Source organism: Hemibagrus wyckioides, linkage group LG06 (genome assembly GCF_019097595.1).
Source record: "Hemibagrus wyckioides isolate EC202008001 linkage group LG06, SWU_Hwy_1.0, whole genome shotgun sequence".
Classification (NCBI taxonomy): domain Eukaryota; kingdom Metazoa; phylum Chordata; class Actinopteri; order Siluriformes; family Bagridae; genus Hemibagrus; species Hemibagrus wyckioides.
The window spans coordinates 19,111,722-19,124,572 of NC_080715.1; the positions used below are offsets into that span (position 1 = coordinate 19,111,722).

Below are 12,851 nucleotides of genomic sequence, written 5' to 3' on the forward strand. Positions count from 1 at the left end.
TTAATTTTCAATTAAATTAATTTTCTGTTAACAACACAACCTTTACCCATTTATAGTTACATTTATTGTTGAGGAACATCAGAGAAATAAGCTGTTATCAATTGTTATGACTATTATGAACAAAATGCCGTTTGTCATATTACTGAAAAACCACAAAGTCTTTCACCCTGTAGAATTTACCATGCTGGTAAACATAAATACATAGCTTTTGCTTCGAATATTACAAATTGTGGACACTGGAGACTCCTTCCTTCCAGAAATGATGAATAAATGTCTCCTCAAAGAAAACTTCACCATATCAACAATTACACACAATTTAAAAATCTGTTTATGTGAAGCATCTGCTAGACACAAACCTGTACAAGTTGTTACTATAGAAACAATAACATGGGTAGAACAAGCACATTAATATAAAACTTGCAGCAAGAACTACTTTCTGAGTTATGCTGTTTTCAGTAATAATAGCAGATGCAATAAAAAAATGAAGTGCCATAGAAACAGGACATCTCAGAGGCAACTTTACGAACTCTGCTAAATTTGAACTCTATCTTTTCTATAAATATAAATATGAATAAGAATGAGGTCAGATATATAGAAGCTGCTAAACCAAAGAATGTTTTATAAATGGACTTGCAGACGCTCGTAATGATCTGCATGATTGCTCAGGCCAAAACAGGCTCCTATCAGACACGTCATTCGATTGTCAGTGGCTGATGCAGAACATAAAAATACAGCTGAAGTCAGAGCCCTAGTAATCAAGGCTTGATCCTCGGATGAATCAGGATGAGTAAATTATCTCACACCAGCATGATTGAATCTTCGTCCCAAGCCGCCACACTTACTAAGACACTGGACTCTGAAGTCATCGGCTTTGTGGTCTACAATACAAAGGCCTACTAGTGCCCACTGCATATTTAACACAATATGCTTTCTAAAATGGGCGTATGAGGACACTGTGGGACATTGTGCTTCCTCCGGATAGTTCATGAGCATCAGATAAACATAATAACGAACATAATAATACCTCTCATTCATTTGTAGATGAATTTCCTTCTGTGACTACAAAAGTCACACTCACTGATGGGTGTATGGTTACTGTATGAGTATTTCATCTTTAAATCTATCCATTTCCTTTTATTTGATCCTAGGAAAGATCTATTTTGAGTTCCTAGGTATCAGCTGATTCAACTGGAAGGAGTGTACATGTGTGTGATTGATATTTCATTTTGGGTGTGATAGTTACTGCGCTTTATATGGATTTTAATGTTTCTTGGCTCTGGTTAGTTCAGTCTCTTGAGGCTCTCTAAAATTTCCAAACAGGAAAGCATCATAAATATGCATGGACTCCAATGACCAACTGACAGGATTTATGTCTGTGGGTGACAGACAAACATGCTTAACATACTTATAAAAATGTTTGCTCAACCAATGAAGCTGGAAAAATATATATTTTTTCATTTAAATGGGCATCAGGTGAGCTTTTCCCTATAAGAATTTCACCAATCTCACATCTTTTAAATAATAAAAAGAATCAAGATGTTTCTCTCTTCTTATATTGTATTGTTCTGTTTTCATCAGTTTAAGCAGTAATATGTGCCTATGGTCACAAACATTTTGCATAAGATTTCTGCTTTTAATATTGTGACCTAAGGGTTGTACAGTCAGTAAAAATCCAAAGTAGCGTTTATCCATTCTCTGAAATGGCAGAAACAATGAGTTTATTGAAAACATAATGTACTGAAGGCCAATTTGCTGCAGATAAATATGGCCGAATAGTTTCAGTCATTTATCCCTCCACTAATTAGAGGTTCATTGGAAAATGTCATTTGACTATAAAGATCTGTAATGAATATTGTGTTGGTGATGACCACAGAACTATGTAGTACTTGCAAAGAGATTGTTTTTTACTTGGGACACAGAGATGCTGCTGAAGATTTGGGGAACAAGCTGTGCTTCCTGGCACAGAATTTGATTTTCCAAATTACAAGCCTTTTCCATTTTAATGTACTGTTAAAATTGAGATCACTTTGCCCATTCAAAACAAGAATTAATATATTCCGAGTATGCTTCAATTTAGGCATACTATATGCCTTTTCTCCCTGCCTTTCCCTGTTCATACCTGGTACAGTAATCAGCTAGTTGTCTTTGGCTATGTGCAGTCTGAACATTATTTTAGATGGTAAAATGAAAAAATGTTATTCTATACAGGCTGTAAATTAGAGCAGCGAGACTATTTTCATGCAGGTCAGCTCTCCCAGTGGAGGTCATTTTTGGAAAGCAGCGAGACTGTTTTTCTGCATTCACCTTGTGGATATAAATCACCCAGAATTATGAGACCTCTCCTTTTTTACATGGCGCTTGAAACAAGACTTGAAATCGACCTCTTGAAAAGAAAACTGTGTCTCAAATCCATCAGTGTTAATTTCCTTCTGTCATTCTTCACTTGGGTAACAGGCTATGAAACACCTTAAAGGCAGTCTTCAGTTGTGGCTTTAGGGTAACATGAAAGCCATCTTCAGCTGATAGAAAGGAAGGTGCACATGGGTGCTCTTTCATCAAAGGGAAAAGCGATGGGTCTGGGACAAGACATATGACTAAACACTCTTAGAACTCGACATTGTCACCCACCTGAGCGACCCTTTATCCTCTCTCTTTGTTTCTTTCATTCCTAAATTGCTTTGTGTAAGGGTCATGGGAAAAATGATGTGATGTCCGCGTATTCTGGGGGTAGTGTATCATGCAACAGTCAAAGATGTTTTAAATACATGGAGGAGGCAAACACGAGAGAGATTCCACTTAAGAAACTCAGTCACTTTGTGAGAAAATCTCTGCCAAGGTCATTTTACAGTTATGCTGACTGAGTAAGTGAGCTGTTGAAATGATATGTCAACCCCAACATTTAACTACAATTCATAAAAGCAGGCATCAGTTAGCTTCAGTCCTCTTGACAGTTAGTTTAATGAATTTACTACGCATTTAATGGTCCAATCAGATCAGACTGAGTCAAAGTACCATGTACAGACATAATGTTTTGAGAAATAGGAGCAGTTCTGTAATTGTATGGTCTAAATGGAGAGTGTTGGTAGTGTCTTTGTGCTGCCGGATTGTAAATAGTCCTGTCTGAGGGTGAGGAGATGGAAGGTGCGAGATAAATGTGACTTCTAAAGAAGCTTTGCAAGTTTCATAAACTTTTGACCCCTAAAGCCCTACTTTGTTATGCCAGCTTTCCCCTAATTTCCCCTGAGGTTTTAAGATTTTAAACTAATTTATGAACACATGTTTTTCCAGCTTGTAATATGTAGCAGTTTTCCACTCTTACATAGCTGAATGAAAACTGCTAAAACAATGGGAAGAATTTGATTATCAGATATATATATATATATATATATATATATATATATATATATATATATATATATATATATATATATATATATATTTATTTTTTATTTTTTTTGCCGTGCTGGGTCTTAGCTCTCTTTTGGATTGAGTCCATACCTCAATTTGAAGATTACTCATTCCCCTCTGGTGCCAATATTTGTGGTAATTTAATACGTCTCTTTCTTCCCTCAACTTCTGCCATTTGAAATTGCTAAAATTATTCGCATTTTAAACAATTGAAAACATGTTTTCAATTTCCAAAAAAAAAAAAAAAAACCTCTCCATCAAATGCTTGCTGTGTCTGAAAGGTAAAATTACAATTATTTCTTCTTTGTGAATTTAATTACATGTCTGTATTGCTTTGATTTTTCATGTGATTCAAATAAAGACTTTTCAAAGACTATTACAAGCTGGAGTGTCTTTTCCATTTAACCTGAGCGCTTGGAATATATACTCTATATACACACACATAAACACACACACATGTTCAAGAAAGATATACATATTATTCTTTTTACTGTAGTTGATACAAGTTATTGATATCATTGACAAGTATACAGTATATATATATATATATATATATATATATATATATATATATATATATATATATATATATATAATTACAGTAAAATGCTAAATAAGCCATTTGTTTGTCATATAAATGAATGAATGCACAGACAGTATAATGTAGTACAATATAGCATTGTATAGTATAGTACAGTGTTGTATAGAGTAGGATACAAGTGCTTTTAGACTACATTTTTCCAACTCAGAAGGATATAATTGAAGATTCCCAACTAGATCTGTTCATATTCCACCTGATTATTCATAATGAACAAATATTCCTTCCTTCAATGTTAGTCGAATGTCGGTTGTGTTTTTCTTCTTATGCAGTGCTTTATTATTTATAGATTTTAATGCCATGGCCATTGTGTGTGCAAACCTTGCTTTTTGTTTAAAAGTGAGGCTGAAGATTTAACCTAGCCTGAACATGGTCTGAGCTGTGTGAATTTCTGAAGCACCCCCCCAAACCCAGTGGTGACCCTATTGTTTATAGGAGCCCACACTTACTGCGATTATTATGTTTTCGGAGCAGTTGTTTTTAAATAAACTAATTCTGCTAACAGTTTTATAACCCTGAGCTCGTAAAAAGAGGGCCAGGCTGTTGCTCACCTTTGATTCTGCAACCATTTCATGGCTGGAATCCCCATTTGCTTTGCGAGAGAATGCTGGTGTGTCAGCTGTGTGGATGTGTCACCAAAGTGATATATGACTGCTGTGTCACGTTCCACCAACTATCCCTGAGATGTGCATCATCTGTCCTTTCTCTTTTCTTCCTGATTCTTCTATAAAAATGAGGGGTGTTAATGTCAGAGGAGGAGGTTGAGGGGAGGGGGAGCAGTGAGAGGGAGGGAGCGAGGGAAAGAGGGAGTCAAGAGCTCACACACGATCGGTGTGCGTGAGAGGGAGAGAGAGTGAGTGAGTGAGTGAGTGGGGAAAGGAGAGGGAAGAAGGAGGTTTAAAAGCAATTGTTATTGAAGCATTTCCACTTCAGTCCAGGGAGGTGCAGCTGGGGTTGGATATCGAGAGCTGAGAGGAACTGGAGAGAAGGTAAGCTCACCCTGACTCTTAAGGTGACCCAGGGCTCCACAGAGCCACTTTGCATGAGCTGCCTTTTAGTATTTAGTGTCTATGTTGCCATCTAGCTGATCAGCTGATTTGGACAAATGTTCAGAGTGGTTCTGAGTTTGTTACGTGACATATTTTTTTAATTACCTGAGGAAGTATTGTGACACACAATACCACCTCCACAGCCTTTGTTTTTCTTTGGTTTCCACAAGTCATAGACATCTTTATTAGCCCTCCTTGTGAGCAGAAGAGACAAGGTGATTTCACTGTGTGTGAGTCATAAGTGAAATGAGTTGGTTGGCGGCACTGAGCCTAGGGCAGGTTGTTGGTATGTGCATCTGATGAGAGACACAATGTGTTCTGTGGTAGGTTGACTGCTGAGATGAGCTATTGCCTCTGCACAAACGGATACTGAGAATTCTTAGCTGAGGCTTTCAGGAAAAAATTGCGTATAGTCTTCATTTTTATGGAGGTGGATGAGAGGTATCACATGATTCCCTGACACTATTTGAGACAAACCCCATCAACCCGCCACCACCACTCTGTGTGTGTGTGTGTGTGTGTGTGTGTGGTGTCAGATTGCTCATTATCATTTTTATTGTGTTTTCTAGTCTTCTAATCTTGTCTGTGTGAAGTTTAAATACGAATGCCAAATCAAAGTCGGATGCTTAACAGGATGTCGTAATAATACAGTTCCTAATTGTTGATCGTGTCCCTTGAGACCCTCATGAGCAGGACCTTTTGGATTTCATTGTCTCAGTCTGACATGCTCTATTCTAAGAAGCCTAAATTGTAACACTAACGTCAGCTTAGCATGGGCTTACAATATCTTCTGTCATTGGACAATGGCTGTGCTCAAATCTGCAATGTTTGTCTTATCTTCATCATGGGGGATATATTTAGTGTGAGGCTTAGCTGCGGTATACAGGAGGCATGGGTTGGTGGTATTAGACTGTAGTGCCCCTGCTCTGGCCTGGCATGCTGCGTAGGTGCAGATGGGTACTGGGAGGAGGAGGGGTGCTGGGGTTATGCGGTCTTGTAGGAATCTGCCCTTTGGTTTATTAAAAGCGGGCCAGACAATAGGGCAAACAAGCACCAAAAGATGACGTAAGCCATGAGTGTAAAAGAAGAGGCAAGTTTATCAGTATGTAGGAGGCTTTATGGTACTTTACAAGCGGTACTGTAATAGATAGTTTGTCGAAATGTAATTTTGATTACATGGAAAGCATGAAAATCATTCCAGATTTGAACTCTATTGCTTGCATAGCTGCTCTAGTCAGATCAACAAACCAACTGCAAACAGTTCTGATTCAGAATAAAAGGACTTTTTGCAGGATCATAGGATTCACTTAGAGGCTGGAGGCAACTGAAGAAGAACCTGCTAAATCTGCTGTGGACTGAATAAATTGCTTCTTTGAGTCAATTCTGTGCCAACCATAGCAAATAATGTGAATTCTGCCTTATCCACCCTTTCTCATACCCAGAGGCACATTTCAGTCTGAAAATCCTCTTCAAAATGATAGAGTCTGTGCTTTAGCTTATGCAAGGCGGAGAGCGGCGATCAGAGCCAGAGACAGGACAAATTACACCAATATCAAGAGACTACCTGAAATCCCCCAAGTTCCTTCAAAGTGTGTGTGTGTGTGTGTGTGTGTGTGTGTGTGTGTGTGTGTGTGTGGGTGGGTGGGTGGGTGAGTCAATTAAAAACCAGTCATCGTATGTGATGTACACAAACTCAGAAAACATTTCTTTTTATTCCCCCAAAAGAACTGAACTGTAGTTTTAACTGGTGAGATGGAGGCTGAAGCATGGCCTGTGGCTGCTTTCGAATGTCAGGAATTTCACAGTTCTAATGGTGTAGACGCAGAGGCCCCTCACTAAGCCTGTGATACCTTGATCAAAAAGCACCATATCCTGTTTTCAGAGGACAGCACACAGGGGACAGTTCAGACATGGCATCAGCCCTGGAAAAGACTCCTGGAGAGGTGGAGGAGCGTCTATGACTAATTTCAGCATGAACACACTACACAACCCCTACGCAGAGTCTTGCTCATTTTGGGCCTTCGTTTCATTTTTTGAATGTTTATTACTTTTCTTCTTGTAGAATAAAAAAATGTTGCTGATTTGGTTCAAACAATAATTAGCAGATGTTTTGAAGTAAAAGTAACACAGTACAGGGAGGTAAAACACTGAAAATCAAGGATTCTTTAGGGCTTTGAGTCGAAGTATAACTTGTAAATGCAAAATTACTGTTGTTGTAGTGAAATGTACTGTCAACAAGGCTATTAGTCTGATCAATTGTGGAAATAATATTTGGGTTGTGCTTTTCGTTGGTTCCAACAGCACCTCTCTCCTGCAGAACTCTCCATGATGAAATAAGTTTATTTATTCGCAGAGTTTCTTGGCTCAGGCTACATTTCTAATGTGAATCCTAATTACAGGAAACATTTCAGTGCAGTATGAGTAAAACTGCAATGTTGCCAAACTGAAATCAAACAACACATGTCCAACAAATGAAACTCCATCTCTGATATCCATAATTAGGCTCTCACAAAAAAAATATCAGCAAACACCAGACTGGGAAATAGTTGAGATTGGAGAGACAAGGGCAACACTGGGCTTGAGGCAGTGCATATTGTTGTCTCAGATGAAGGATATCAGAAATTCCCACTGCTAATTGTAGACAGACAGGGTTCTGTCCACAAGTGGAGGTGAGTAGGTACGGATGCTTCTATATCTGCCTACCTTCTCTAAGGAGGTTCATTGCAGGGGTAGGATGCTCGCCCTAATCTATCTTACTCTGAACACTCTGAATCTCCAAACTTACCTGCTGTTGTTCATTACTACAAGCTGCTGTTCATGATTAATGACCATGTGAACCATCTCTTGCTCCGTAGTCACATTATTGCTCAGATTGATTATTACACAAATGCAACATGGGCAGTAGGATGACTATAGCCATTATATCTGCTCATATTGAACTAATAAGAGAAAGTGCAACCTGTATCTGTACCTGCCTCTCAGTTAAGAACAGACTTATGATGTCTGCTTGTGTAAACCTTGCAACACAAGCTCTCCAGTGCAGTTAAACATTTCAGAGAGTATTTATTTTAACAGGCAAATTGATTCTAAAATTTCTCACACATGGAATGTTAAAGTCTAATGATTCTGTACAGAAAGAAAAACACAAGGGTACATTTTTTTTGTAAAATGAACTTGAAATGTTTGCGATTTTAGAACAAATGATGGTCTCAACAAAATATTCAGATTCAAAAGAAGGAAAATGAGACTGAACAGGTTTCGACATAATGCAGACTATTGGGGTTTTTTTTATGAATGATAGTTTCCTCTTCATGAAAGTGATTGCTTCGGTTTAAGGTTCTGGGTCCTTCAGGCAGTAGTAAAAGAACGAACTGCTTTTTCTACCAAACTCTGCACAACCTTCATTTTTTAGTTTTAGCTAGATGAATTCACTCACCACACAAGGCATTTTATTTAGAAGAATACCACCGTCAAGAGGTCAATAATGTGCACAGGCTCCAAATGAAAGTAAGTACATAAATAAAGTGTTAACTTGTCTTGAGAAAAGATATTTTTCTATTTTTTTTCTAATGAAAAATTCATTCTCAGGAAATTATTCACAATAGTCTGTTTTTTAATGGATTAAGTTTCTTTGTGGTGTAATAAAATTCAGATTTTTTATCTGCTGGGATTGTAAGAATAACAGCAGGGTGGGCTGCCAGCATGCCTTGTATAGCAGCCCATTCAGTCCTGGCTGGATACACAATAGCAGCCACCTTGATCAAATTGAAGCAGTACAGAAAAAGTTCTCATGGTCTGCTGGCTTAAAGCTGCCCAATGCCCTCCAACCTCATAGATATAACAAACATAACCTTACATTATATTATATAATATATTCTCACTAGATACCTGTAAACAGGGTTTCCTTTACCTTTCACCCTGGCCTATAATCTACTTATTTTCCTTCCTGACAGAAAGAAACACGCGGACAGAGCTAAAGGAGATGGCAGTGCATCAAGAACAAATCCACCACACACTACAATTTACCACCGTGCCAACAGAACCCAGGCAAAGAGCTGTGAATTTGCCTCTGTAAGTGAAGAGGTTCCATCTCTGTCCATTGTGTTGCTGGGAAATTTCCTCACCTTTGCATTGGTGCCAAGGTGCCACTATGAGGAAAACAAGTGCATTCAGCCAGCCAGGGATCGTGATTCTTCTGGTCACATGTCCTCTGCTGAGCATTCTGCGTGGAGTTACCTGTAAGGCTGAGAGTGGACACCTTGGGGACTCCGATCCTGACAGGTGTATGAGACACCATTTTGTAGAGACCATCACACATCCCATCTACAAGTGCAACTCCAAGGTGTGTTATCAGCTGTATACGAATATATATATATATATATATATATATATATATATATATATATATATATATATATATTCTCTGCTGTCTAATTTGTGTGACTGTGTACGTCTTTTTGAATCACTCTACAAATAGTCTCAGTTGTTACTCAGGGAACGGGTGAAAAAGAAAGCTATTTCAGTATTTTGTTCAGGCCTGTAGCTTTGTGCTCTTTAAAGCTGATGTTTTTTGGTGATTAACATCCAACTGATATCAACAGCAGATTAACATACAGTCCCGTGTTGCTTATTGAGTTCCAGTAATGGAAGTTCCCAGGTCATGCTGTAAGGTAATACACTCTACATTCATATGTTCCTGCTAACAAGATGTTGAAGGAAATACAGTATGTAAAAGGCATTTCTATCAACCCTTAGGATCTCAACCTAAATCAGATAGCATGGTCCATATGCCCTTTGCTCTTTTCTCATGATCTCTACCTTGGATACATTGACACCTTGGCAGGGAACAGTGAGCACAGACAGCCTGTGAGTCCCATAGTCTAGCCAGGAATAAGTCCACATGGGGTGCATAAAATGTCTGTGCAGTGGCCCAGTTCCAGAGCTCTGCACAGAACTGTGGCTGAAATCCACCACTTTTGCCCTCCAACCTATAGCATGTTTCAACCCTATACCCAAAGATTTGGTGCAGTCCAAATAAGGAGACTCTGATTTACCCGATTCAGCCCTTGGAAGGACAAATTTCGGCTTTAGGATGTCAAGTGTGCACTCCACTAGCAAGCCCAACTGGGATCTGTCAGCACAGAAAGGAGATTCATGAAGAGAGAATTTTTCCTCCATCCTATAAAGCGGTGAGAGGTTGTCAGGGACCTATGATATCCCTGAAGAATTTCATCCCATTCCTTGGGTGTCATTCATGGTGAGCTTTCATATCAGATTCAATTACAGTACAAACCACAATGAGCAAAAATGACATGCAATGCATTGAGGACAGATAGACATCCATTCCAGATTAGGAATCACTTCTTCACATACTCATACACCCAGCCAGGGCACCAAGTCCTGAGGGGCCATTTGAGGTCTGTGCTGTAACTAATCAAGACAGATTCTGCTGTAGCAGCTTTCACTTATCCCTAATATGACTGGTTGTTGGTCTCAGAGGAGTTACTGTGAGAAGATGGTGAAGACTGGGTTTATAGCCAGAATAAGTACTAGACGTTTACAATCCCACAAAAGCTTTATAATTTGACATCCAAGGTCACAGGCACACTGTTGTAATACAAATGACAACTCAAGCTTGTCTTGGTAACAGCTTTAAGGAAGCCTATAAAACATTTCATGAGCTATGGGGTGTCTGTGGCTTCATGCAAATTTAAGCAGCACTGCATAGCACATAGAATCTACCTGCGCAATGACTCATGCTATAAATCCAAAGAAAGGAGAGTTGGTGTTGAAGAACCTACATCTGCTGCACAGCTGTTGTCACCTAGCGCTATTCACTTCAATCTCCATTTTACAGTCTAAAGCTCCTGACACCTTTGGAAAAGTGGACATCTATCAACTCCACCCACTGGCGTAGTGACAGGATACGTATAAGTTATTAAATTAAAAAAAAAAATTATGTTTCTCACTCTTTGAAAGAAGAATAATAGATTTTTGTTCCACATACTTCTAAAGGATGGCACAGAAATGAAGCTATGGAAAACAAATTGCCCCAAGACTAGTGCCAGATTTTGTTCTTGACACACAGCTAACAAATATTAATTTCAGCTGAAATCCCATTTAAACTGCCTACATGGTATGCTAACTTTGCTATATCTGCCAAATATTTTGGAGATAAGCAAACCTTTGTCACACAGAATATAATGTAACAAGGATTTAATTAAAAAAGGATGTTAAAAAAATGTTGTTATGACCAGAGAAACCAAGTTATGAAGCATTGAAATTTTCTGGCTTTTCTATTTTAAATAGTGAACATTTTTTCAAATGCAATGAAACGATTAAGCAGACTCCAAAAAACACACTACCAAAAAACCTTACATCTAGCACTGAGGAGTTTATCAGTTTGTGCCTTTAAGAAAACTCTTTAATATACTGTGTATAACCCTATAACAAAGCGGTTGTTATTTCACAAAAGGTCCTGAGTACAGCCAAACCAGTAAGCACCCAAAGAAGGTTTGAGGAACCCATGTTTCTAAGAGCTTTTATTATTCTTTTTAAGACTGTCCTTTTCATTTTTAGTCCTGAAACTGAAAAGAACAGAGTGTACACATGGGAATTTATGCACAAAGGGGCTTAAGCACTTTCCATCATTACATGTAGCTGTTAACTGTCGAAGAGTGATACATAATAATATCACCATAGTTTTCATACTCATAATAACTGCTCTCTGCAGGAGGCTCATAGTATTAAAGCTCTACAGTGCTGATTAGAGACCCAATTTTGCCTTTTGCATCATAATAAATATAGTTTGATAGACAGATGATCCCAGATCCTATGTCAGCACTCTTACCCTGAGACCCTTGAACAATGTGGGCTCAGACCTGACTTCCCACAACCCTCTGCTGTAAGCTTTTGGCTCCCAACAGGCTATTGTCCCTGACAGTATGGGTGACACTTGGCTGACACTAGACAGCTGATAGGCACTATGACACAGGAGTCTGTTTACTGAATCCAGCAGGAATGTATGGCTCGTGGTCTGGTGCTAGTCACCTTTTATTCAAAATTAGAAGGCTGATCAGTTAAGTCATGTTTGTCCATCTAGCTGTGTCCGTCATGCATGAAGATGACTAGCCAGATCTAATGCACCATCACATCACTCATTAAATTTTAATTATGAGAGAATTCTTATGATGGAGAGCTTCTTTCATAGGTTGCTGTGGGTGGTTTGATTGTTATCAACCATAGTTCAAGGCTTAATAACCTGGCCCAGGTGCATCGCCTGACCCTCATAAAAATGAGCTGTGATGTGTATAAAACTCTATTTTTACATTAGGTAGTACAAATCAATGTCACAAAACAATGCTGCTCATATGGCACCTGAGGTGAATCCTTGTCTGTGAGTGAGAGTTTGTGTGAATCTGTGAATGAATAAGTGAGTGAATGAACATGTGAGTGAGTGAGTGAGTGAGTGAGTGAGTGAATGTGAATGAGTGAGTGAGTGAGTGAGTGAGGGAGTTAGTGAGTGTGAGTGAGTGAGTGAGTGAGTGAATGTGAATGAGTGAGTGAGTGAGGGAGGGAGTTAGTGAGTGTGTGAATGAGTGAGTGAGTGAGTAAGTGAGTGAATGTGCATGTGAATGAGTGAGTGAGTGAGGGAGTTAGTGAGTGTGTGAGTGAGTGAGTGAGTGAGTAAGTGAGTGAATGTGCATGTGAATGAGTGAGTGAGTGAGGGAGTTAGTGAGTGTGTGAGTGAGTGAGTGAGTAAGTGAGTGAATGTGCATGTGAATGAGTGAGTGAGT

General features: G+C 38.8%; 1 protein-coding gene across 1 annotated transcript in view; it reads left to right on the forward strand.

The window, feature by feature from the left end:
- The first annotated feature begins 4,832 nt into the window (after nucleotides 1-4,832).
- ndp (norrin cystine knot growth factor NDP) overlaps nucleotides 4,833-12,851 on the forward strand; it is a 13,981-nt gene continuing 5,962 nt past the window's right edge. Inside the window, exons 1-2 of the mRNA XM_058391119.1 lie at nucleotides 4,833-4,995; nucleotides 9,009-9,397. Coding sequence (XP_058247102.1) covers nucleotides 9,206-9,397 — 192 coding nt within the window. The 5' untranslated portion in view covers nucleotides 4,833-4,995; nucleotides 9,009-9,205. The remainder of the gene's footprint in view (nucleotides 4,996-9,008; nucleotides 9,398-12,851) is intronic.